The sequence below is a fragment of the Thunnus maccoyii genome, chromosome 9, assembly GCF_910596095.1.
Source record: "Thunnus maccoyii chromosome 9, fThuMac1.1, whole genome shotgun sequence".
Taxonomy (NCBI): domain Eukaryota; kingdom Metazoa; phylum Chordata; class Actinopteri; order Scombriformes; family Scombridae; genus Thunnus; species Thunnus maccoyii.
The window spans coordinates 23,475,669-23,502,997 of record NC_056541.1 but is presented as its reverse complement, the minus strand read 5'-3'; the positions used below and the strand labels follow the sequence as shown (position 1 = coordinate 23,502,997).

General features: G+C 40.4%; 2 protein-coding genes and 1 long non-coding RNA gene across 9 annotated transcripts; 1 reads left to right on the top strand and 2 right to left on the bottom strand.

Annotated features, from left to right (window-relative positions):
* Positions 1 to 6: 6 nt before the first annotated feature.
* On the bottom strand, positions 7 to 14,084 carry LOC121903592 (rho-related BTB domain-containing protein 2-like). 6 transcript variants are annotated; one of them, XM_042420751.1, is made up of 10 exons: positions 13,306 to 14,084; positions 9,176 to 9,377; positions 8,874 to 8,977; positions 8,603 to 8,788; positions 7,564 to 8,504; positions 7,317 to 7,435; positions 6,526 to 6,676; positions 6,314 to 6,402; positions 5,349 to 5,550; positions 7 to 3,905 (listed from the first exon to the last, which is right to left on the bottom strand). In XM_042420751.1, the coding sequence occupies exons 1-10, from the start codon at positions 13,326 to 13,328 to the stop codon at positions 3,700 to 3,702; spliced, it is 2,223 nt and encodes a 740-aa protein (XP_042276685.1). In that variant the 5' UTR covers positions 13,329 to 14,084; the 3' UTR covers positions 7 to 3,699. The 6 variants fall into 6 exon arrangements, with proteins under 6 accessions (XP_042276685.1, XP_042276684.1, XP_042276689.1 ...); XM_042420750.1 differs by lacking the exon at positions 13,306 to 14,084 and adding an exon at positions 11,217 to 11,424; XM_042420755.1 differs by lacking the exon at positions 13,306 to 14,084 and adding an exon at positions 11,217 to 11,424 and having other exon boundaries at positions 5,445 to 5,550.
* Positions 11,249 to 20,375, top strand: ido1 (indoleamine 2,3-dioxygenase 1). The gene is made up of 11 exons (XM_042420756.1): positions 11,249 to 11,333; positions 15,102 to 15,175; positions 15,578 to 15,673; positions 15,757 to 15,876; positions 16,394 to 16,512; positions 16,612 to 16,626; positions 16,735 to 16,834; positions 16,937 to 17,054; positions 17,140 to 17,191; positions 17,296 to 17,444; positions 17,536 to 20,375. The coding sequence occupies exons 1-11, from the start codon at positions 11,282 to 11,284 to the stop codon at positions 17,931 to 17,933; spliced, it is 1,293 nt and encodes a 430-aa protein (XP_042276690.1). The 5' UTR covers positions 11,249 to 11,281; the 3' UTR covers positions 17,934 to 20,375.
* LOC121903596 lies at positions 16,401 to 25,555 on the bottom strand. Of its 2 annotated transcripts, XR_006098075.1 has the most exons (4): positions 25,478 to 25,555; positions 16,926 to 17,015; positions 16,739 to 16,828; positions 16,401 to 16,488 (listed from the first exon to the last, which is right to left on the bottom strand). It is a non-coding gene; the product is annotated as an uncharacterized LOC121903596 (long non-coding RNA). The 2 variants fall into 2 exon arrangements; XR_006098076.1 differs by lacking the exons at positions 16,401 to 16,488; positions 16,739 to 16,828; positions 16,926 to 17,015 and adding exons at positions 17,789 to 17,865; positions 23,152 to 23,341 and having other exon boundaries at positions 25,478 to 25,538.
* Between the last annotated feature and the right edge of the window lie 1,774 nt (positions 25,556 to 27,329).

The window sequence follows — 27,329 nt, the reverse complement described above, 5'->3', positions numbered from 1 at the left end:
ACACAAACTGCACATGTTGCTCCTTTTTTATTTAGTAAATATTATTTACACATTTTCAAGAACACATGCTACAGAATTTCATATTTACAGCTCCTAAACAATAAAAACAGCTCTTGAGAACAAAAATACCTGATGACTAAGGAAAATGTCATCTAGGCTTGTAACACTGAGAAAACATTCAAGTTTTTTTTCTTTTTTTTAAATTTAATTTTCAACCATTTCTGAACAAGGCCTCTTAAACTATGCAGTAGTGATTGTGCAGCATATATATCCTGGTGCTGCTAAAGCTCCCTTTGGTTTGTGCTTCTCTGCAGCGGTGATATTAGCACCCAAACATATGGAAAAGGGCCCCAGTGACAACTTCTTTGTAATTTATGATCTAATCTTTTATTTATTTATTTTTTATTTTTTTTTACCTGATGTTGTCTACTTATCTAATGATGTTGATATAACCCTCTAATGCAATTTGAATAGAACCTGGTGCTACAAAGCAGTGCAAGTTTGTAGTTTCAAAGTCAGACATTTCAGTATGCATAGTACAAAAAACAGTATCTACGTTAAACTATGCAGTAGCTCATATCAATTGCTAGTTTGAATTGCAAGTCATCACACAATTTATATTTACAATTTTGAGTTCTAACTTCCTATGGCCACACTGTCTCAACATTTTGTAATTATACAGACTCCAAAATTGGAGCTAATTAGCAAAAAGCAACTTTAAAAGAATGAAACAAATTTGAAATCCCTGCATTCATTTGATGGTTAATGTCACAAATTGATGATTTGTCATTAAGTTAGTCTACTCTACTGTGGCTTTGATGGTCAGAGTCTTTAATTAGTTTCACTTTTACAGCTTTATAAGGACATAAACCCTACACAGTGTTCAAACTAAAGCACACTCATTGGACTCCTCAAAACGCACGCCGATTGCTTTACATCCAAATTATGGAATATATTTACAAATACACGCACAGCCTTGAGAGCACCATGGTAACTTAACATATAGCAAACAAACTAGTAACCACAGTAACACTACTTTACATTCGATACCATACACTACACTGTACATTAAGGCATGAGGTGTTGTTGATGTAAAACATCAGCAGAAGATTCATTGAGAAATGCAATGCACTGAGGAATGAAATGTATGTCTATGTTCATCAATCACACCACCAAGGCAAATTATAACAATATAGACACTCCTGCTGTTAAACTATTACTATGATAGACTATGTGGAGTCACAGCTGGACATTATTACTTATTAGTCAGATAGTCCGATAAATGAAAACATTCAGAAACATGCTCTGAAGGTTACCAAAGAGAACAATGCTCCTGGAGGCCCTAATGTCTGACCATGTATGCCAAAAGTTTGGAACAAATAAGATATTCAAAATGACAGCTCCTATGTTTAATTAGCACTAGACAAAGGTTAATGTAATTGAGAATAATTTAAAGCTACTGCTTAGAGCACCAGCACCACCACTTATCTATATCTTACACTTTAAATGACGATGAATAAACTTCATCTATTTTGGCGAGCCCTGTTCATGCAGTGTGGTTATTAGGTCAGAAGTTAATACAAGCAAGAAATTGGTTTCGTCACTGAACTGATTCATACCACTTAATCGTTTTTAGCTCTTTGTTGGGCTCTAAATATCTGTAATAAAACCGTATGGAAAAGAATAACCAATCATATGCAGGATTAAAGCAAGCATCTCTTTAACATATGCTGCAAAAGCAAATGCAAGCAAAGCAATCATATTTTACTGTTTTGATAGTGAGATGTTTTATGGCTGTACCATAAATCTTTGTAATGTCATTTATATAAATGTGTCTACTTTACTTTGAACTGTAATCCTATTTTACTATTAATCAACTGTTCATTTGAACTGCCTGTAATTTGCATGTATACTACAGTATATAATAGGTGTAACTGGAGGCCAGCACAATGAATATTCAGGTTTTTTCAACAACAGTGTGTAGCTGCACAGTAACTAAATGCAAGTCAGATTAGTCAAGTCTATGTTCAGTATATGTATTACTCAGTAATACTGTACTATTCTGCTCACTGCCTGCAGTGCACAATATTGGGTAACTGCACATTAGAGTAATGCAAGTTACTTGCAGTTCATCTGATATATTGTACAATTTACAATACTACCAATCTTCACTGAGCACCAGGCTTACAAATCCATATAATGCTGCAGTCCATCCTACAATCAAGTACAACAACAACAACAGCAGATGACAATCTTGAACATATACTGTGAGGTGTGCAAAACAAATCAAGAAAAATGATTTCATCTAAACCTCTTCACAACTCTTTTGAAACATTTTTAAGTACGTTTTTGTTTCCTCCCCAGTTCCTTTAAAATTTGCCGCAGCGTGTCATGACACTATAGTGTCTTTAGTGCCGTGCACAAGGATGCTGCTACTGGAGGTTCTTGTGTGTCTCTGTGGAGAAGAGTCCAGAAAGTGCTGGAGGTGTGTAGAAGAATATGGATGACTTCACCCAGGCATGAGGAAGCCTCCTGCATGTACAAGTCTTACATAGCCAACTGCAGACAGTCAGGGGGTGTCCTCTGATCAACTAAGATAAATCTCTAAAGGCCAAATCACCACCAGTGACAGGTCACAAGAGGAATGGTAGTGTACATGTGGTCATTTCAGCTCCAGAAATGTTGCTATTGGTAATGGGATACATCTGATGTGTGATTATGTGTTGCTTTCCAGGGTGACAGTGATCAAGCTGATAAAACCACTCAAAGTCAAATTGAAGGACTCCGGATGTGTGCCTCATTAAGCAAAACATAAGCAATAATAGTGATCTGTTTTTGCTGGCATTTTACAGAAAACACAGATATTTTCCTTGACTTGGGATCTCTTGTGTCTCGGGACACTGAATGCATTCATGTAAGCTAAAGCCCTTTTGTGACAAGAGGCCACAAATCACAAGATCACAATATGTAAATGCGGAGTGTATCCTGACTCACATCACTCTTAGCCGTGCAAGCTGTACACAGACGTTCAAAAACAGAATGACTGTACAAAAATAAACAGGAGCTGAACTTGCCAGTAGTTTCATTTTTGGAGACGCAATCATAATCAGCATGGTTAGTGTAAATGACTTCAACAATTGATTCCTGGCAGGCTATACCATTGTTACATCCTGTTGATGAGCTCATACTGTACACATAGTTTGGTAGATTGTACAAACACTTAAGGGCAAAGTGTTATATCTCTGAGACTTGAGTTCTGTGTTGATTTGCTGGTTGCAGCTGATAAGCAGCACTTGGTTATCAGTTCAGGTTAAATGATGAGAATTATGATCATAGGTGGAAAGTTCTGTGCCAGCAGAGTCCTATTTTAAAAACTTAACTCAGATGGTGGAATATATAACAATCAATATGAGTTGTTATTTGCGCCAGTTACACTGTGCCATTTGTTAGTGAGGTTCATATCACTGAGGTTTGAGTCTCATGTACACCAGCCTAAAAATCTAAGGAACAAAACGTATTACTTTCACTGCCAGATTGAGCTGACCTTGCAAACCTGGAGGAGTGCCGTTTGACTGCAGAGGCAAACAAACAAGAGGAGAAACTGTGTGCCTGAATAGTTGGGGTGTACTTCTTCTATTGTATCTTTTACAACTCGCACCCACACTGATCTCCAGAGTGGACTTGGCCTTACCACTTTGCTCAGATGACCGCAGATGAACCAGAAGAGGGAGAGTTCGAGTTTGGGGAAGAAGGAAGGTTCCAGAAGAGCCACTTGCGTTTACATTGCCGTCTCTGGTACAAGTAGTCCTCCTTGTCACGCTCTTTACGTGCTCTTTGGTAGTGGTCATCCTCCTTCAGGTACCACACTGGTGGCCAGCGATGTTTCTCAAAGTATTCTTGGTTCTCTGCGTCAGAAAAAACACATTTATGGAATTTGAAAAAAGAGTCGCAGCCACATAGCCCAGAGCTGTCCTGTGCACTGAATATGAACTGCTTTCAGTGTTTTGAACACTAAACTGGTTGGAAATTCCAGCACATATCAGTTAATGAGATTGACTTTAGTGATATTTACTTTCTTACACTATAATATTTTCTGTCCCAGCAATACATTATGAAAGAAATCTTATACATAAATCCTTGAAAAAGAATAGTTTTGGGAAATACACTTATTCACTTTCTTGCCTAGAGTTGGATGAGAAGATTGATACCTCTGTCATGTTTGCACAGTAAATATGAAGCTACTCCCAGTAGTTGGTTAGCTTAGCTTAGCACAAAGAATAGAAACAGGGGAAACAGCTAGCCTGGTTCTGTCCAGGGGTTACAAATTCTTTTTGGCCGGGCACACTGACTTCCTGGAGTCTTGTCATCACAGAGAGGTTGCAAGGCAACCAGGAGCGAGACTCCATAAAGTAACTCAGCCCCGACAAGAAATAATACGAAAACCACAGTGTGTCATTTTTACACTTTGGTTGTTGTATCGTTTTAAAAAAAAAAGAGAGAGATATAATGAGTTAACTCATTAGCTTTAAAGGTGCTGGTAGGCGGATTTTGTTACCTTTGGCTTAATATTACAGACTGTACAGACATGACAGTGGTATCAATCTTCTCATGTACAGTAACTCTCCACCAGGAAATAAACAAGCTTCCAACATTATCAAACTATTCCATTAAAATTATGTTTTAATGTAAAAGAAAAACATCAATTCCTTGTATAAAATTAACAACATTCATAAAGATGTGCATACACGGAAGTGTGTTGAGGAGCCATTTTATGGAATTGCCTTCCTGCCCTCCTCATTACTGATTTTATAACACTATAAATCCTATAGATTGGGTCTATAGTCTAGTGAAGCAATACATAGTTGTTTTTTGGTTGCTGTTTTTTTTCTTTTAGAAAAGAGAGCAATATAAGAACCAGATAATACAAATATCTTTTTAGATTATTAATCCAATGTTTTCAGATAATACAAAAATCATTTTAGATTATTAATCCAATGTTTTCCATCCATTAAAAAGATTAAATATGGACACAGGAAAGACAGTGAAATCAAATTATTTTAAGTAAAAAACTGTAGGCAGTAACCATCAACTTCAATAGCCCTTGACTATTTAATGAAATAATTATTTTTGCTTATGACGACCTTAAAACTAAATATGAGTCTTACTGAGGCAGAATAGGTCCAGTGAACTTAATCTGCTTTTGCCGATTTAATTTAAATTGGCCAACTTTCTTTAAAGCCTATTAAAGATGTTTTTGTGTCATGCTGTGCCCAAAGGGCCACACAATACACACAAATCCAGGGCTTCATGAACTGTACTGTAGCACTCAAGTAGCTTTGTTTCCATACCGTATGTCTGGCAGGTGTTGACTATACGTGAGAGGGTACTGAAGGTCACCATTCTGTTGTTTGTGCTGGTTTGCTGCCAGATCACATGTGTGTTACCTGTAGACTTGGCCTTCATGTCTCGGGGGAACTTGCGGCACACACTGTTGTAGTTGGTGCAGATGTGGTGAAGGCACCAGCCAGTCAGCTGCTGAGCACCGTGGAACTGTCAAGATACAATATATATTCATTTTTGCATTTGTGAAAAATTTTTTTGTACTTGACAAGTACTGCTGTTGTGGGATTGCAGTAATTTATCAATGTGGTGCTCACTGTAAATATCAGCCGTACTTTAACAGCTACAATGAATTAGTTCATTATTTTTCTGCTGTTGCTCATCAGCTATTGTTGACCTTAATGTTAGCATGCTATGCTAGTATTAGTATGGCAACAGATGAAGCACAGTTAAAGCTGACAAAGTATAGTTGAGATTGACAAAGTAGCTGCATATGACCAGGGCCAGATTAACATGCTAGTGGGCCCTGGACACCGGGCCCCTTCACTAGAGAGGGCCTCAAGATTAGTTAAAAAATACAGGAGCCACCTTCAGGCCCCTACCATTTTGTTCACATTTTATTTTTGTGCTTTAGTGGTGAACAGTACAGCAAAATACCACCAACTTTGCTAATGACGTAAAATGCAGCTGAACCAGAAGCGCATCTGAGTCTGAAGGATGATATAGCCTAAAGTGCTGAGATGTCCTAAATGCCTTCAGCAACAGAGATCTTTTGCCATTCATTTTGCCAATTAGCTGACTTGCACTCTGACAAACTCTTTCTTTGGCTCCACTGTCTAGGTGTGAAGATTATTTCTGCTACCAGAGCAGTTCTCCCTGAGAGATGCCCTCATAAATAAAAATCCAATTTGCCAAAGCATTATATAAGTGCTTTTGCCAGTCCTGTTTTGAAATGATTGACAGGTCACAGTACCTGGGCCATATCCAAATACACCAGAACATCTCCATCAATGTCAGCCCCCATCATCGCCGCCTCTGTCAATACTGTTACTGTGTAGAGTTCTGAAAGAAACATTAAAGCCAGTTACTCTAGGCATTAACTTGCAAACACAAACAAAGGCCTTATGTAACACAATCCTGTGATTTATCCACAGAAGCGGGTAATAACTATGATAAATGTAATACCTGTAAGTGCAACCAGGTGGGGGAGGCAAAGACGATTGGCAAGAACAATAAGCTCCATTGCATCCAGGTCAGACCGAGAACAAAACCGCCCCGTATAGAGATATTCTAGCACAGCCCTCATACAGCTGCGAGTTGTGTTGGGAAACAGCACCTTAGAAACAGACACGTGACACAGTCATGACCTAAGGGCACAAGGCTTTTGTTGTTTTAATAAAAAAGGCAAGGTGAGATCTCCTTTTCACTTACAAGGTAAAATAAAATAAAAAGATATCTTTTACATTTTCAAATTCAGTTATCAATTAGCAACCACAAACTAAAAATAGTTTTGGAAAGCTGTAGGATTTTTGGTCATTTGACATTCAACAGTCTCTTTTTTACTAAGAAGCTATAAAAGTATTACATGTATTATTTTCCAGTAGTATTCCAATATGGTGAGGCAGGAAAACAGCAACTAAGCTCACGAACCACAGTATGTTAGGATCACAGAAGCCAGAGTAATTGTATTACCACAGGTTTACAATCCTCTAATTAAATTATACTTTGCACACAGACCACATACTTCACTGCTCCACTTGGGTCAGTGTGTGTATTGATCTTTGCTGCACTGGTGTGCATTGTGTAATTATACAATGATTAATTTTAAATGCTGCTGTTTTATAAATCGACCGGTAATAAGAATGCCACTCGAAATGATGAACATTGTGGAATAAATGTACTGCATTTTGTCTGTACACAAGCTCTTATGAGTCTTATTTCACAGCACGACAAACCTGTGATGCAGGTTGACTCACCTCTTTGGTGCAGCTCTCCACAAAAGGCCCGCCAAACATAGCTGCCATCCAGTCACAACTAGAGATGAGTAAAGGTTTGTGGGCCATGATCGTCCCATCATCTAGCTTGAATACTACATCTGTAATACAGAGGTGAGACACTTATTTAAAGTTCTTTGGATTTTGTGCATTGATAATTATTAATTTACATCTGCATCTCCTCTACTTCAAGCAGACAGACACAATGAACAAACAGATTTTCATGTACCAGAAAAGGTGCCTTTGGCCAAGCATTCTTTGACTCTGTTTGTGCGGCGTACATGGAAGGCTTTGGTGATTTCTTGGTTCATGAAGGCTTCATTGTTAAGTATGTTTGCCACCATCATCCGCAGGTCAAAGACCTCCAGCAGCTCAGCAATGTGTGCAATGTGCATTAGCTCTTTCTCATTCTCGTCCAGCTGACCTGTGTAAAGGTAGCGAAGTACTGCTCGAAAAGGACCCAGCTGCATGGACTGGTCCATGTGCACTACTGTCATTGGCCTGGGGCTGTATGTTACTGGATCATCCACCAGCTCCTCCTGGATGCTGACAAAAGCTCGACTCCACGAGGAAAGCAATCTGCCCCGTCGGCCCCCCTCAGAGTCTTTCAATGTGCCGTCACTAGTGCAGGCTCTCAGGTTGGCCCTGTCTCCGTCATCGCTGCTCTCACAAACATCAAAGCTAGCAGCACGCATCAGCAGCTCTCGGCCAGAGAGAGGACCACGAGGGGGCCTTTCAGTCTCCTCACTTTGTGTGTCCATAATAAAGAGGTCATAAAACTTTGAAGAGGATGTTGCCAAGTATATCTTGTGTGCAAAGATTTTCTGTCGCTCCTGCAGGACCAGGATGACGTCAGCACAGTGTGGGTCCTCCAGAAGACCGACTGGATGCTCCTCCGTGGTAGTTGGGGGAGGAGGCACAGTGATTATAGGCGGGGGAGGTTTCGGGGGCAGGAAGGGCGCCTGAAGGAGAGGCCGCTGTACATTTCTGAGGTGAGATTTCCAAAACTGCAGGTGGCGGCGTGAGATGAGCGCGGCTCGGATAGCATTATCAAAGACGTCCTTGACTCCAAATTGAGCCACAACACTGGTTTCATAATATGGCACTCCCAATTCTTTGGCCACCTCCCGGCCTCTCTCTGGAGGAAGAATCTCATTTGATTTAATAGGTCTGAAAAAGAGCAAAATGTATCAAAGACATTCCTGGCATTATTATTGGAGTAGGTAACAAACCTTTCATTTCCACATAAACCTATCAAATCCGCGTACCTCGCTAAAGGCCTCCGTGCTCTGTTCACTGCCTCCAGGTCCGCGTAGCGCAGGTCCAGCTGACAGCCCACCAGGATGACAGGAGCACGGGGGCAGAAGTGCTTGATCTCAGGGTACCACATGGTCTTCACATGGTATAGAGAGTTGGGGTTGGCGATTGAGAAGCACAGTACCACCACATCAGACCTAAATGAAAGATCAAATTCCCTTAATATTAGATTGCACTGGACAAAATGTTAGTAGACTAACACAGAATTATACAATATCTTACCTGCCGTATGCGAAACGCCTGTCCTTATGATGGTCTCCAAAAGTATCCCAGAGGCGAAGGGACACACTAACATCATCCACCACATCTCTGGAGCGCTCTAATACCTAATAAGAGATAACACATGCATGAATATTTAACCATCACTAGTTAATTAATACAAAGCTAAAAGTAAACATGATGACAATATGTTGATTTATTCATGGACAGATTTAGTTTAGTTGAGTTTAAAAACCTCAAAAACATCTTTTCACATTTTGAAAGCATGCAGGCATCTTCAATAAGTCATGGACTTGCATACTCACCTCCTGGCAGACTCTGTACTGGTCGATTGCCCAGACTGTGGGCACATGTGTAGCAAGTAACTGGTACTGAGTCAGTGTGGCATTGCAGGCCCGAGCGCAGATAAGGCGGGTCTTTCCAACAGCATTGTCTCCCACCACCACACACTTGATAGTTTCAACGTTTGGCCTCTCATAGTCCATATCAGAATCCGTCAACTGGGACCTGTCGAAACACAAAGAAGCACAGGAAGCTGCATCAGCACCTGAAATCCTAAGCTATCGTCCTGAACAGCGCAGGAACATGGATCAATGTGGATATTAGACACTGTGACTTCTCCTCATCTGCACTGCTCGTTCTGCCTGCAGAGCTATCAATGGATGGTCTTGTGACTTCCCTGTGCCCATTCACAAGTTCCCCGTCCTTGTTCCTGATACAGAAAAAATTTTTTAAAGGGACAAGCAGGCAAAAAGGGACCATAAACCCAGAGCTGCAGAATCATATTTCTGCACAATTATAATTACTTTCTTAAAGGGGAAAGATAAGAGTCCTTTTTAAAATATACACTGTTTTGTTAATCTGTTATGAATAGATATAGAGGCTGATACTATCCCACCCAGATATGTCTATAATCCCATCAACCATCTGCAAGCCAAAAATACCTTTCATTGTTTACTGTTCCTCTATTTTAATCCAAACAATCCCACCTTAAAGCTTGCCTTTAAACACCATAGCTGTAATATATAACATCAAAACATCAAGTACTAGAAATCTGACATTCACAAATGAACCACACATTAAATGAAATGGAGGGAATAGGTAAATAGACTATTTCTGTCTGTTGAAAATGGTGGCTCATGATTTAGGCACCCGGCCTGGTTTCCAAGGGAACTGTAGCCTGTGTCTCCGTGTGTTACAGCCTATATCAGACAATCATCCATCTATTAAACCATTAAGGTTTTTTTTATTATTATTATTCAACAAACAATAGCACATAAAAATGACCATAATAATTACTACACTATGGGAGGCTAGTGTGAGTCATTGTAGCCCATTGTTACGCTTGCCAACTCAACACACAGGACATCAAACTGTGTTCAATGACCAGACCACCATCTGAGTTTTGCACCAGCATCTTTTCCCTCTGAAAGAGTTTTTTGTCTATTGGGAAACAGAGGAGTGGGTGACACCTTAATTTAGAAAAGTAATTTATTTTTAGACTCTCAACTTCTTCTGAATTAGGTCAGCTACTCCTGGACTTCATATACCTGACTGGACCCCCCACCCCTCCTCCCTAAGGACCCATGGGTGCCTCCGTTTATCCACCTTTCACTAAACCAAACATTAGGTCAACTGTTCAACAAAAGGTCTCACAATCAGAAAACATTATTTGTCTCCAATAGGCCTATTGCATTTGGATTGATTTCTTGTATACTATGCTGTAGAAATTAGTATGACGGGTTACTATGATTTTTTTTCTAACAATCACTTGCAGTTTGTTGCCATTCATAAAATCAGCCTTTCATTGACTGCACAATCGGCATCCCTATAGGCTGGGTCTCATCTATATTAAGACATATACACAAAATTATCTGACAGTCTGACCTTAGGCTGGGCCTGTATGACACTATAGAGACACACCGCATCTAATGTTGCTCATTCATATGCCCTTTCCTGTTACAGTCTACACTGCGCAACTCCCGAATTAATTAATCATTTGATATATCAGATATTATAGGCATATATAATCCATACAACGCCGTCAGACTATCCTCCCAGTAAACCACCGATATATATAACCTTGCAGCCTCACTTATCACCCACAACAAAGATGATGAAATTGTGCATATCCTACCAGAAGGACCGAACAGTCCCTCCACCACCGAGACACTAGTCATGAGGCTCTGCTGCATTACACGTTATGTAACACCCCGTCACTGACTCTTGAGTCTGTTTATCTGGGTCCGTGTTCATCGCAAAAATCGGCGTTAAGGCAATAAAAACCAGTTTGACTCCCTTGCAGGAAATGTGTCATTCCTCCCCCACTCCCCACCCCCCCCTTACCGCAACATAAGGAAGTGCTGCATCGGGTTGGTCGATGAACGAGATAAAAAGCAGGGCTCCATCGGATGCGGCTTGCACCTGACGGCAGCTCGTATTTAACTTCATCTTCAGTGCAAGGTGAACGAGGCTTGAAAATTGGCGGCCGACCGCAGATGTTTTAGGAAAAGTCCTCTGGATCCCCGCGATAAGTCCGTTTGCATTTGCAAAAAATACGAAGGCTGATCTGAAGCCTGTCGGTGCGGTGCAGAGCTGCAGTCCTGCCCGTCATGGAACCACCTCCACTTACTGTAAGGCCTCCGTAGCTAATAATAGGCACCGACGAAAAAAACCCATTCATTACAAAACACTGATCCACTTTAAAGTCGCATAAATCTCATTCCACAGCTTCTAAGCAGCTCAGATAGACCTGCCTCTAGTCCAGCACATGCTTTTTAAAAAAACCTGTTTCTTAAAATAATCTGGATTTAACTTTCCACATGATGTTTATGTTGTGAGTGTGCTAAAATGCAGTTAAGTCCTCATGCATAAGGTGTGCACAGTATTGCACTTATACAGACTTCAGCATGAATGATCAGCTCCCTACAGAGATAATTGATAGTGTTGCATCCAGTGGGTCTATTATTTGACCGTATGACAGGTGGGGCTCAGATCCTGCATGTGTGCACACAGGAACCTAAATACACACATATGTTGCATTAATGGCAGATATATGAGGATAAAAAAGATGGCACGGACACAATTAGTAACAAAATTGTTTTTGATGATTTCACTCCTGGCTGTGTGATTGTATTATCCAACAGCACTGTAAAAACAGAAATGCATGAGTCATAATGGACTTTATAGAAATAATCATATGTTCTCTGATACCAAATTAAATCACTGTTTAAGTGATTAAAAGGTATTTTAGGATAATAAACTGTTCATTTTGACTCTTTATTACTTCCTTTCCTCAATGTGTCACTATTGAGAAAGTCAGACTCTTTATTTTTTATTTAATTGACTGGATTTGGAGAAAAATAGTCAATAAATAAATCTAGGGTCATATGGAAAATAATTGCTTGATTTGTAATAGTCAGCATTGTGCACGTAGATGTGTCTATTCCATGTAGATATGATGAACTAGAAGTTTAGGTGCTTTTTTTGAGGTTTGTATTTTTGTCACTTTTTTACACCAGCTATTTAGTATTTAATGTCCTTGAAGTTGGGGGACCAAAATCAAGGCAGCTGAGATATGCTGTATCCTACAACTCCTATAATGCAGCCAGCAACATCATTTTGTTAAATCCTACCTGCCTGTTAAACACAAATTTCTTTTCTTTTCAACCTGTACTGTCATAAGTATGTTGTCTCTGTACCCCACACTGAGATAACCCTGATGACATCATCAAGGGTTACTTTTTTAACAGGCTGTGTTGCACTCCCTGTGGTACGTTAACTTACCTTTTAGTGTAAGATTGGTGGAGTTACCTTTAATGATTTGTACAGTAAATGTATAATAATTGTACAAAAGATTCAAACATATTACTTCAAACCAATGGAGATATTGCAATCAACATGCAGTCAGTAAACATATCCTTTTCCTCACAACACTAGAGTATCACAAGGGTGATACACAGACCCATTGTTGTATTTCATCTACAAATGATATTTCTTGCATATTGTTAAAATCTCATCATTGTTTTGGCCAATGATGCTGCTGTGTTTGCAACTTTTTACTCTATATGTAAAACAAAAACAACGTTAATGTATTTGGCTCCAATAAAAGTAAACCTAAACAAAACTCAATGAATGCAACATTACAACTATTGTACAGGTTACTGAGTTCAACCTAGTTGGTGTGCATTTAGATTCAAATTAATCTTGGTCATCAAACATTAGCTGTTACAAGATTACAGGTGTAATGTTAATGATTAGGAGAATGGCTAATTTCTTGCTTTTAACATTGCTGGCACACACAGCACTGGCACTTATTGGCAGATTAGTTCATGTTTAGCAGCTGATAGCAGTGAAATCACTAGAGTGATAAATCAACCTCCAAAGATGCAATTCTTGACCATGACTGATCTGTAACAAATAAAAGGCCACTTACCACTCACAGATACTGATAGCCATGGTGCACAGATGGTGTGAGGCCTACTGAGAAAGAGTTTTCACTGTCGGTGAAGTTTGTTCTCACTCCTCTGTCCTCACAGCCTCACTGCATGCAGTTCAGGTACAGCTAAATCCGCAATAAACCACAAGAGTTATTCTCAAGAGTTGGTTGGCTGCATGTTTATCTTTTACCTCCGTGACTCTGCACTGCTCTGAACTATGTCATTCACACAGTCTAACAATGCACTCCAGTGTTTGTACATCTTAACTTTGAGACCGGGGGGATCAAATTACAGCTGACCTTTATACTTTGGGATTTTAGAACACATTAATGCCAAAGCTGCAATGCAGTTGTGTAAGAAATGCCTCGACTTGTTATGTTGATTTACACGAGCATGAGTCTATGAAGATACTTTGACAGATTTCTATCTCACGTATATCTGTTTGATGTCGTCTGTGTGGATGCACGTCAGCTTTCTCAAATGTCACCAACCAGTTCACACAGGAAAATGCACTTTTTGTTCTCTCCTGGAGGCCTGAATGATAATGATCCAAGCTGTACAGTCTTGACTTAACTCCTGTAATGTCCAGTCTGCACCACCAGATGAGGCTGACAGTCTAAATTTCCTTATGCTTCTCTAATATTCATTCATATGAAGCAGTGCAAGAAGTAGAAGAATCTCATTTAAAACAAAATAGAAATTGATCAGAAGTATTTCATTGTACAAAAACACATAATATATAATACTGTAATACCATAATATGTTGTCATAGCAATTGTGCTGTAAGCAATAGTCTTCTAATAACCTTAAAGCAGTAAATCAACCATACAATGGGAAAAAAGAAAAAGCTATAATATGTTAAAGCTTTGCAACTGTAAGTTGGCTGCTTGCATGAGCAGAATCTTTAAAATATCAATAAAAATATGAAACACAAGTATTAGCGAGTAAAACATTGTACAATAATAATAAATAAATATGAGAGAGACAAACTTCAACAGTGGTGTTAGTTTTTGACAAAAGAGAAAGACAGGGAAGTGATAACCTTTAGTATTTCCCTTTTACTCATGTTTTCATGATTCAATTTTTTTTATTGTTTGGTCATGATGCCTCTTTTCATTGAGGCCACAGAGAGTCCACAGTGCTGTTTAAGTGAAGAAACAGGGAACTTTTCCCCTGCAGTTTCACAAAAACAATTTAAGATTGATAAAGTTCTCTAAGTTATTTTAAATCTGGCTTTATAAATATATCTTTGTTTGACAGTCCTTATTCTTTACATACTGTACCTGCCTGATAAATTGAAAAAGTAGTGGAATGACAACGCAGTATTTCACACACAAAACATGCAAAGCACATCATCTACCATAATAGCTTTTTCCACAAGCACATAAATGATAATTGAAATGCTTTTGGGAAGTAAAGAGAAAAGTAGCAATCCTTTGCACAGCACTATAATACAGCAGTGGTTGGTCAGGTATAATAATAGGAACGAGGTAAACCAATTTCTCATTTTGAATGCTTGTGGAAGTGTTTAAAATATGACAGCGTTATAACAGTCTTCTACTTAATGATTCACAAAGTGAAGCGCAGGCACAGCACTGGTTTGCTACACTTGTGCAATAGCAGAAGTGAGGGATAAATGTTGTGTAAGCAATGACCATTGTTGACAACAGCTTTAAAGTGAACTCTGTGCCGGAGTCCACACAGGTTAGGGTCTCTTGAAGCATTCAGATATTCAGAGAAGCGTTGCTGTCTGTGAGTTTTTGTTATTTCTCTATGGCTGCTGCTTCCACAGACTCCAAAACTCCTTTCTCTCTGGCCTTGTACCATGTCTCTGAGGAGCTTGGCTTCATCCTTCCTGAGCCTCTGGTAGGTTATAAAGCCCAATGGATGAGTTTTCTTCTCTCTTTTTTTTTTATTTATTTATTTATTTTTTTTTTTTACAGTTTTTACATTTTTATACTATGCTCAGGTAGTCATAATGAAATATCTGATTGTCAGGAAACAGTGTCTGGGTGATATTCTCATTCTGAAAACTAAAAATTGTGTTCATAGTCTAGCAGTTATAAAACCTGCCTGGTGGTATTGATTGAGACAAATTGACTGAGAGAAGTTGAAATTTGGCATTGCACATGTTTGCTTTGTATTGAACTTTATTCCTGCAGACAGCATGTGTTCACAAAATCACATTTTGCCAAGTCAATTAGACTAACAAAACGACTATCAGCATTTACACACAGTTCTAATGATGATGATTCTTCACATTCAAAGGAAGAGCTTCCACCTTACTACCAACCATGGATGGAAATTGCCATGCGAGTCCCAGAGCTTGTGCACTCACACAAGTTGCGCCCCCTTGTTAACAAGGTAAGTGGGGACAATAAACTGACAAGGACAGTTCACTATGTTTATGGAGCCATGGTTCAGTGTTGTTACTCCCCCCTGTCCAGATGCCACTGCTGAGCAGCCAGTTTCTGCAGAGACACCGAGAGTTACGGCTGGCCCACCTGGCCCTCAGTGTTATGACCATGGGCTACGTCTGGCAGGAGGGAGAGAATGACACAGTTGAGGTATCTCTACCTTTTATTTTTGTTATATTTACTCTATCCTTCCCTCATTCACTGAGCCCACCAAACACATTTTTCAGTAAACATAACATATTTTGCATACACTGCGGTTAAAAGTTGGGAGAAAGACTGAATTGCTCAGTGTTTGAGGTCATGTACTTTCTTTGGTCATGAATGTTTGGTGGACTGTCTCAGTCTTAGAGATTCTTGAAGCCAATTTTCAGTGGATGAATCACAAATGGGTGACCAAGAGATATACTCCTTTGAGATCCTGTCCTCTCACCCCAGAGCAGTGCATTTTGACTGTTTTGCAAATACTTTTCCAAATGTGTAATGGATCCCAGACATTGCATCTTCAGTTTTTATTTTCACACTCCAGAAACATCTAAACAGAAACATCTGGATTAAAATACAGGCCTCTACTTTATTCACAGCTCCATAGTTGGGTTGCAGTCATCTTTGGTCTTCACCTAAGTAGCATAATGACAGATTTTCTAATTTTTAAAAATCTTCCTCCAAGATGCTGCCGCATACTCTGGCTGTTCCATACTGGGAGGTGTCACAGCGCTTAGGCCTTCCCCCAATTCTCACCCATGCAGATGCTGTATTGGCTAACTGGAGGAAGAAAGATCCAGAAGGGTAAGGCCAGAAAATTGCATGCGGTTTGGTTGCATCCATCACAAACAGTAAATGTGTCCTGTTTCTTTTTCATGTCCATCTTTATATCTCCTGTGCCAGGCCTTTTGACATGGAGTAAGTCCGTTTTCATTTTCATCCACACATAATTAACTACAGCGTTCCAATGTATGCTTCAATCTGTCATGTGAAAGATCAACTAAAAGGTTTATTTGCGTCATGCAGGAACCTGGAGCTGCTGGTCACCCTCCCAGGTGGGGACAGTGTCCGGGGTTTCTTCATGGTCACTCTGCTGGTGGAGCTGGCAGCAGTTCCTGCACTTAGGGTGACAATAAGTTCGATGTATTCTAATGTGTTTCAGAAAAGTCAAACTTTAACTAAATGGGACAATTCAAAGAAAATCATAGCAATTGAACCTGTGTTGCAGAGTATTCCCATTGTGATCGATGGTGTCAGGTGTGGTGATACTGACGCTGTGGCCAAAGCTCTGGAGGACATCAGCCAGTCTATACAGGACATGACAGAGGCACTCAAACTGATGCATGGTAGTGGCTCAAACATACAGTCAAATGTAAAAGTCTAATGTATTAATATTCATCCTATTAACCAGCATATTAATGTTTTTTAAAGTGTACGTGGAGCCGTCAGTCTTCTATGGCATCATGAGGATCTACCTGTCTGGGTACAGAAATCTTTTGTTTCAAATAGTGTTACATGACATTTGGGCAGTAGAGCATGCTTTTGTAATGTGTGTGTATGTGTTTGTGCCTATATACACATGCATAGGTGGAAAGACAACCCCTGTATGCCAAGGGGGCTGGTTTACGAGGGGGTCCAGATAGAACCAATGGAGTATTCAGGAGGGAGTGCTGCACAGAGCAGCCTTCTGCACTGCTTTGATGAACTTCTGGGAGTCAATCATGAAACAAAAAGTGGTAAGATGGGTATTTTTTCCCCTTTAATAGATTATAACAGTGCAAGAAATTAATGAGAAAGACTCATTGTGATGATACTGCTCTTGTGTAGGTGCCTTTCTAACCCGCATGAGGGACTACATGCCACCTGCTCACAAGCAACTGATCCAGGCTATCTCAGTGCAACCCTCCCTGAGGAGTTTTGTCCAGCAGCAGGCCAGCAAGCGGTTAAGCCAGGCGTTTGAGCTGTGTGTCACAAGACTGTTGGCTTTGCGCAGCTATCACATCAATGTCGTCAGCCGCTTCATCACAGTTCCTGCTGCTCGAGCCCGACAACTCCGTAAGCAGAGCCAGGACTCAGAGGGGGAGATGATCAGCAGAGCACCCACAGCACTAGAGGAGAGGGGCACTGGTGGTTCAGGCATCATGACCTTCCTAAAGACTGTGAGGGACCAAACAAGAGAAACCTTCCTGACTGAGACAAGCAAAGAAATGAAGCACCACAGCTGATGTGAACTGTCATCACCAAGGATATATAGCGGAGACTCAGATACATCATCACATAAAACAAGCAGTAAATCACATCTGATTACTTAGCACACCATTTTATATGTCATTTAAAGGATGCCTTTTAGCAAAATGAAAGTGAGAGGCCTCTGATGCTTGTCTTGTCTAGCTTTGTTGTGTCTGTAAACAAACCTCAGTCTCATAGTCATCAGTGTTACCCATCAGTCGGTCCAAACCAAAATTCAAACCATCGCTTTTACTTTCCATTACATTCAACCACTAAACTACCACAAACCACTTACTAAACCCCCTTTACTTTTTGGAAAATTATCAGTTAAATTGTAATTTAGCAACAGCAAAGGTTTGTCTTTAACTTGAAAATGTATCAGCATTTATCTTTTACCAGGTTACTGATTAGCCTAATGTAGCAATTTCACCAGACTTTTTTGTTACATAAAAGTAATTCAGAGAAGTTTCCAGCTGTCACAAAATTACTAAATACTGCAATACCCAATGACACCATGGGAGGGCACTAAAGGGCAGCGTCATAACTGAGACAGAGGGAAAATTTCACTGGGTTTGCCTTTAAAAAGCTAAAGCAGTGGGCAATACCTGTGTGCACCAAGGCCACTGATTTGTATCTTTTCGTCAAACAAAACTGACGTGATGAAATAATATGTTCATCATCACTTGTAGTCATTTAAAGATGTGTTGAAATCCACATTAGTAGTTATCCTGAAGTCATCACACTCTAAAAATATCGACAGGCTGGAACCTGAGCTTTCCATCTCACAAAATAATCAGCCTTTATTCATCTTCACAATGGGGTTGTCATGTCGAAAGCACAATGCACAATGCAGCACAGAGATGCATCACTTATCAGAGTGGTTACCTCAGCACTCCTGCTATCCTCCAGCCCACATCCAGCCCTCACATGCCCCACTATACTTCCTGGACTGAGAGTGTGGAAAACCCAGAGCAATGAAGGGATGGATTGTGCCATGAATGGCTCATGCTGTGTAATCTTCACCTTTCCTGGCTTGTCTCCACTGGTGTTTCATTACAATAACAGCCGTGTAAGATCAGATAAAGCAGACGTTGTGGCAATTAGACATGACAATTCCCCCAACCTGGGCGATCTACTTTATCTTGTCCTCTTGGGTAGCAGGGAAGACAATAGGACAGCAAATAGGAGACAGAGGGAGAGAGGAAACAATTACACATGGAGGATTTCAGTATGAGATGTTTGTTAAATGCTTTTGTTCTCCTAATTGATGTACCGTAAATACATTAAAAGTACATATATATATCTATCTGTGACACTCATTGTTGCTTTTCACATTGGGCTGCCATACACCACTCACTCGGACATGTTACAAAACTCGAGAAACCGTAGAACATGACGGGAAGACCCGAGGTGAGAAGGTGAAAGGTGAACAGAAACTACGCAGGGATGGGATGGAGAGAGTTGGGTGGCGAGGAGGACAAACAGTGTGTTCACATGTCACAGTGATCTGATTAGAGCCTTCTTCCAAAGCCAAAGCAAATAATCCCCTTCCTTATTGCCTGACTGTGGAGGACTCCCTGACAACCCGGCGGTAAACACAGGCCATCTCTAAGGATGTCTTCATTGTGTAGTCGGGGCTGGGCCTACACGGCTGCTGAAATTTCACCTCAGCTCACAGCGGTGGTTGGTTTCAATGCAGGACATGACACACACACAGATGCAGGCACACACCCGCTAGCACACGTCAAGTTTTTCAAAGTGAATCATTTGTTTTGTACTGATGATGGTGTGAGCTGTATTAAAGATACATGTGTATAAGATGTCAATTTTTAATTTTGGATAGGAATATTTTAGCTTAAATGTTCCAAAGGAATCAATCATAAACGTCCTGCAGTACTTGAGTGCAAACTTGCCAAGCAAAGGGTATCAAGAATCAAGTCAGCAAGCTAAATAAGTGATTTTCCTCACGGCAAAGGGCATCTGGAGTCACTCTTGTTTTCTTGAAAACTCCTCAAACATCCATATTCCATCTATCAGAGCGACAGGATTACAGGCGTGGGTTCTCCTTTTGGTTAGACAATCGGATATCTGTGCCTTGGTGGTTAACCACAGGATATCCTGGATTCTGTTATTGCAAAATTGAATTTATGATGCTGCTTACCTCAAGCCAAGCAAAGCCAGGACCTTTTCTCACCCTGTGAATGAGGAGCCTCGATGGCAGCAGCTAGGGATTGATTGTCTTTGGCGTGCACATCACGGGCGTAGCTGGGAATTATGGGCTGTGTGTACAGTGCAGTAGGTGACTCTGGGCGTCTTTCCACTTTCTTCTCATCTTGACATCACTGTCTCTGTCAAACATCTATGACTACACACCCACAGGTCAGACACATCTTCAGGATTAATTTTCCCGATCAGTTTGGACACACCCTCACTTAGATTGTGTTAAATCTAAGCTCTATAAATATTAAAAAGGATATGTTCACAATTTTTCAAGTCTGTCTTAAAACATTAGTCAGGTGCCCAAATGAATATTTACACATCTTACTGTAATCATTCCTCCTGTTCATACTGGCCATTAAGAGATCACTTCATAATGCACTTTCAGTGTAAGTGATGCGGGACAAAATCCACATTCCTCCATCTGTACAAAGATATATTTAAAAGTTTAGGCTACTATGAGGCTTCAGCCATCCAAATTAGTCAGATTAATTCAATATCTTTCAAAGTTATTGTCTTTTTAGTGTCAGATTCCCTCTTTTTGGTACAATTCTTCCACTTTAGCTGAACAGGAAAACACTGTCAGTCCAGACACAAAGGGCTTTTTTACTAAAAAGACAGTAGCTGTGGAACATATCCACTTTATTTGACTAACTAATTTATGCTTTAATCTGAAATTAAATCTGGATTGCCCTCTTGTTTCTCTTTCTATATATTTCTATAAAATCATACATTAGTTTGAGGGCCTTAATAGTCAGTCCCCTGATCCCTACTCCTACACAATATCCATTTAGTGGTCTGAGTAAAGGCATTGAACATAGAAGTTTACCCCAGGGGCTTCAGCTACACAGTAGTGTTCCTAACAACTCTCCTAATGCCTTGATCACCTCCAGACTGGTGTGAATTATCCCTCCTATTTAGTATAGTACCTCCATTATGCAGGTTTTCATAGAGGCCTTTCGAAACACTGTCCATGTTGCAGGATATCAGACGTCACTTTTCTTTGTACTAGTCACCGTCACACAAGACATCAGGCTTGTCTTTCGCCTAAACTTTCAATCATTTTTTTTCTCTTTGTGCATCACTTGTGCGGTCTGTTAGAGCAAGTTAAAGGCTTTTGATGTAGTCATCTTACGGCAACTTTATCACTTCCTCTCCGGATGACTCGACTGAAACGGCATGCCCACATGAAAAAAGAAAGAAAGCTGTCATGCCATTACAGCCAGCTTGAGAGGCCGCTTTTACAGGTGTAGAATTACTGTTGTTTCAAGTGTTGATGAACTAGCCCAGATGATTTCACTGACTTGACAGGAAGACACTCATTCTTCTTCTTCCAGGGGAAATACTTGTGACATTTTGCCCCCCATGATCTTGATACTGCATCTTTTTGTGTTGTGCAGTGCAGAGATTCTCCCAGCTTTGCATCTGATGGATACTGTGAGTTACAATGTTAAGCCTGAAATCAATTATAATGAATTTGAAAAAGTAAATGAACATTTTCTTCCTTCTGAGAAAGTCATGCTTTTGTTTTTTGTGCTCCTTTTTGCCTTGAAATGGCTCTTGGCAATCTTTTTCTGTGTTCAAAAACTATGCAGGACTGAAATATTGTCCTACAAGACATTCATACTGCAGTGACCATCAGAGCAGTCAGCTTATTGAACTCATCCCATTTCACTAATGTTTGGAGGACAGATTGGGCCTCTTTCAAATAAATGCACTTAATACAATAGACCATGAAAAAAACCCTTTTGTTTTTCTCTTTCATATATACTGTGAAATATGCTTTGACAAGGTTAATGACCAAAAAGGAAACAAACTGTTAACCAAGTGATCTGCTTCATGCTTTCATCGTCTTCACGCTTTGCAGTTGCTGTTGGCCAGACAGTGAATTTAAGTTCAATAGATATTTTAAAACATTATCAAAATATGTGAGGACAACCAGATTTTTTACACTGTCACTCTTATCTTCCTTAAACTCTACACGGTGTGGGAAATAATGAACTGAGAAGTTAAAAAGAAGTTAGGAGAGATGTTAAAAGTACAGATGAGTATGACTCATAAGTGTGCTTGTTATTTGTTGTTGTAAGGTTTGCTCTGAGTATTTTTTTGTCTTTGTATATCCTGTATCCTGATTTCATATGAGACAAAGAGCAGCAGAACATTTCGGAAGCATTAGCCTTGACTGAACACATTCCTCTGTGCTGTGGGTCCCTCTAATTGAACTGTGAGTGAAAGGTGCCAGTAAAAATGAGAATGAGCTTGAGAGTTAATAGAGCAGCACTTTACAGGAAGACTCTCGGTGACCAAAATGCCCTTACAACTCAGTCAGAATTGCTGAATGGTTTCCCAAGAGACCTCAACCAAACACATTTTAAATCAGATTTTGACGGCAGCTAGAAGAATACATGACATTCAGATGGCTTTCCTCACAGGATTAGCAGAAGCCCACACACGTCAAAGCCTTTTGTCTTAAAGGTTAACACAACTTTGCGCTGTGTGACGGGGAATACAGCTCAACCTCTCACCACTGCTGACTCACTACTGGCCCAGCCAGGTGCGAAACAGACAATTGTGCGATCCCACACACACACTCCCACTCGTGCGCGCACACAGACACACACGCATGCAAATGCACATGCACTTAAATGCACAGACACACGCCATGCCCAAATGAACACACAAGCATGCACGTGCAGGCACAGGACCGAATTCCCTGCCATCAGCCCTGCGTCTGACCTGCAGACAGATACTCCCACTTTCCCCACTTGGCTTTCCTCTCATGCCACATAGCTATTGTCCTCCCTCCTCTCACTCTGCTGATTGACTTCCTCTTCCTCTGAGTTGTCGCTAATGTCACCTTCCCTGCTGGCGCCCACACACTCATGTTATCAACAGCTTCTCATCCGGGTTACAAAAATACAGGAACTTCCCCGGGGTGTCTCCTACATGGAAAAGAAATGTCCATCTCTCATTTTTCTCATATGTGCACACACTCACATGTATCTCATGCTACAAATAGACACGTTGCATGATAAGGAGGTCGTGAATGAACCCAGGGGTAGATTCCACAGTTTGAAGATAATACCAGTAACCTCAGGAACTGGAGATGATATCTGCACTGGGATGTTCACATCAACACCAACATAGACCCGAAAACATTTACCAGAGGTTGAGTGACAAGCCAAATCTGTAACAAAAATGAAACAAGGTTACCAAGATGGACATTGATGGATCGGATTCCACTGGTTAATAAATGGTTCCAAGCAGTGAAAAGATAAGTGTACTACAAAATTTTTTTAATAGCAGTTAATCACAGAGCAGCAGAGAGAAGAGTTTTTCTTTTTCCCAAAAAAGAGTCAGACCCATGGACACTCTGTTCTACAGTTTTTGGACGTACAGTCTAGTTTGCTTTTTCTGTATGGGATAAAGCTCATTAATCCACACTGGCCATGGCTTACTTATGTAAGAAAAAAAAGGGGCTTCCTTTGGAGTGCAGCTACCGAGAGATGGAATGAAAATCCTGCAATGGTCGTCTAATCCCAAACTTCCCAGTAAAAACATTCAACTTCCTCCCAGGCGAGATCCGGACTTGTTCGCATGCAGAGCTGAGGCAGGCAGAGGGTGGGCTGCACTGACCAGGGGACAAGCTGGAGACAGATGGGGTCAGGCAGATGGGAGGAGCGGTCAGGTGCAACTTACAGGCCTAGGGAGACCATGGACATGAGGCCCTGCACTGTTTTACCATATATAAGAAGAAATATGTAGTTTTGTGCTGTTACTCTCAGATAAAGAATGTTTTCAGATTAGTCAGAACACTCAACATGATCCTGTTTTGCCATCTCTTTTCAGAGAATGACAATGCTGCCATGCAAATGAGTAACAAAACTTTTATGTGTCCTCATAAATCTGTAGTACTACTCTATGACAGGCAGCAATATTCACTTACCTGCTCTAGCTTTCAGGTTGAATAGTGGGGCAAACAGACACTGTCAACAGATTGTCATAGCCTCCCAGAAATCCTGCTTTGCCCAAATTGTATCTGTCTTTGTCTCTCTACTTTGTCTGTCTACATATCTGTCTACAGACATCATTTTCATACAGTACATTAAAGTACGTTCGCTTTACAGGCACCAAGAAGCTGTAAGTCATGTTTAACACTCCGAGAACGATTGTTGTCTGGTGTCCTTGGCCAGATTCTGGTTGGCTGAACTAAAATGGAGACTTGGAAGCATTTGAATGGAGAGTCAGATGCTGGCTGAGTATGTATCTTCTTTTTAACGTCACATCAAGCTGATGTTTTTTACAGACTTGTTTATTTTATTCCCTACTTAGTCAATTACCTATGCTATTGTTGCTGCTTTGTTGCACTTTTGAGATTAAGATTATTAAGATTTTTATTACATTACATGCGTCATGCAAAATGTATGGGAGTGGGCTCAACTGGGGAGATCTCGAAAGAACCGCCAACATCTGAGTGAGGTGGAGGACATTTGTCAATAGCCTATGCTCTCTGGAGGAGCAAAAGGCTTAAGTAAAGTAAGTAAGTAACATGCGTCATGAGTTTTTTCTAGATGACTACAAAGTATTTGAAAATTTGATAGATATGATGTTGTCTTGGAAACTAACATCACTACACAATTTGTTAATTGTGTTGAGACAATTTCTTATGAAGCCAGGATAAACTGAACACACAACTTCAAATGCTGTTTCGTGGTTATTTTCTTTTCTGTTAGTTTATGGGATCTTTAGTTTTCCCCAATTATGGAGAGTAGCTTATAACAAATCTTGGCCTCCACTGAAAGCCCGGCTTTCAAATTTACAAAAGAAACATTTAGCAAAAAATAATAAACAAAAAAGAAACTCAGTTCTATTCCAGTACAAATACCACATCACAGAAATGGTGACAAATTGGCACAAATGTGGCACAAATACAACAGTGGCACCTCTATAAACGGAAGAACACAGAAACGTATTCACCACACTGCCTGTAAAGTCTCTCAAGTATCGGTGCTAAATATATCAAATTTAGCAGCAATTTCACTTCACAAAGAAAACAAATTTGTTCTCCTTTATACATTTTACAAGCAAAAATACAAAACAGCAAAACATAAATAATCATCAAACTGTTTCATACCAAATTCACGGATAGCAATCTGTGCTCTGCATGTGTGAGGTTTTCATTCACAACCATCTGCAATCCCATCAGAACAATCACACAAAATGTGACTTTTTATAAGCGCATCAAATGTCATTAAACCACTATTTTACAGCTTTGTCCAAAATAATCTCAAAACAGTATAATATACTTGATAAATGCTCTCACCGTTGGAACCAGTGGCCATGACCAACGAAAAGTAGCGCACTATGTTGTACTTCCTCTATTTTCCCAGCATTTCCTGACAACTCAGCAGGCATACTGCTCCAAGAAATGGTGAAGCCACGCCCCCTGCTGCCCAAAGTAAGCATCCCCAGACGGATCACAACAACGGAGAACTTCATCCACATGGACTTTATTTCCTGTAGACATTATTATTTTACCACCTGGTTACATTCTCCCTTGCTTAACTGTCAATGTTCTCAGTGACAGAGTAACTTTTTAACCTCGTTAAGCGCTGGTCTAAAAGACACAGTTCCTAAACTCACAACAATATGAGGTACCATTGCAGGGCTGTACTATGGTTCCCAGTAAAGTGGCTTCTAGTATGTCTACAACTTGGTATACAGTTGCACCCCATGCATCCTGTATTTTTGTGACCTGCAGGCCTATGTGTCATAGATACACACGTTGGCCTACGCCTAATGACGGACAGTACACTTTGTCACTTTGCAGGGAAATGCATTCTGCTGCTTTTTGCTCTGCATACTCCTTAGCCCTGACATGTTCCTCTTTCAATCTTTGCTGATGAACTGCAAACCAGTCAAGTTTCTTGTCCCCAGGATGTTCATTTGCAAAAAGTGCATCAACTGGACGATGTGGTTCTACCCCATAAAGTAAATAATATGGGGAATAGCCTGTTGTCGAATGTGGGGTCACATTATAGGCATACACCAGTTTAGTTCTGGTAAATGCTCAGGCCAGCGTCTCTTTTTGTCAGTGGAAAATGTGCACAGCAACTCATGTAATGTGCGGTTAAAGCGTTCGCATTGGGCACTGCCAGTCGGATGATGAGGGGTTGTGCGTGTTTTTTTCACCCCATACAGTTTACAGAGCTCAGCAATCACTTCACTTTCAAAGTTACGGCCCTGATCGGTTCAACATCTGTTCAACATCTCTGTGCATGCTTACCCAAAATGCTCTCTGTCTCAGCAAGTGTAGGGTCCTCTCAATACCTTGATGCCCCATAGAGTCATACACACTCTCCAGTATCTGTTTCTGTGGGAAGTTAGGAACATGCAACTGAAAACATTCTCCCTGACATACATCCTCAACCACCCGATACAACAGTCCATCTCTCTGATATGTTTCCACTGCTTGAACAGTGACTTCACAGATCTGGGAAGACTTTTTCTTTCCTGTGGATATGGCTTACACTTTTGATCTCAAAATTTGTGGAAACCACTGAGCACTGAATCCTGACCTTGAAATGTCTGTAATTCTTCCTTGGAATAGCCCAGAAGAGTTTATGTGGCTTCCCTAACACCAGACTGGCACATATGTACCTGCTTCTAAAGCCCTGAGCTGATTGATCTGGCAGAATCTCACTCCAGCAGTGACCAACTCTGGCTCAAGGGACGTTCCCCTACATATCATTTAACAAATAGTGATGCAGTCGTCAAACTCTACATCATCTCTGTCAGCTTCTGGCTCCGCTGCTAAAGGGTGCCGTGAGAGAGCATCTGCTGCTGGGTTGCATCGTCCTGGGCAATACTATATACTAGCATATAGCAATGGCTATAGGTTTTGCACTTTTGAGATGACATGGGATTATTGTCAGTTATGACCGTGAACTTTGAGCCCAGCAAGTAATGCCGAAATTTCTCTACTATGGCCCATTTAAGTGCCAACAGCTCCAACCTCATGCTGCTATAGTTTTTCTCATTTCTCTCTGTGTTTCTTAACCATCTGCTTATGTACCCAATCACCCTTTTCTTCTCACCCTGCTGCTGATATAGGATAGCTCCTTGACCCTGACCACTTGCATCAGTTTCTAAAATGAAAGGGTGAGTGAAATCTG

Coding starts and splice junctions, on each gene's coding strand:
- LOC121903592 (XM_042420750.1), bottom strand. CDS start 11,278: ATGGAGCCCTGCTTTTTATCTCGTTCATCGACCAACCCGATGCAGCAC. Junction 7,436..7,563: donor GGCCAAAGGCACCTTTTCTG/GTACATGAAAAT, acceptor TCTGTATTACAG/ATGTAGTATTCAAGCTAGAT. Junction 5,551..6,313: donor TGTATTTGGATATGGCCCAG/GTACTGTGACCT, acceptor GTATCTTGACAG/TTCCACGGTGCTCAGCAGCT.
- ido1 (XM_042420756.1), top strand. CDS start 11,282: ATGCGGCTTGCACCTGACGGCAGCTCGTATTTAACTTCATCTTCAGTG. Junction 16,835..16,936: donor CAGCAGTTCCTGCACTTAGG/GTGACAATAAGT, acceptor CCTGTGTTGCAG/AGTATTCCCATTGTGATCGA. Junction 17,192..17,295: donor ATGAGGATCTACCTGTCTGG/GTACAGAAATCT, acceptor ACACATGCATAG/GTGGAAAGACAACCCCTGTA.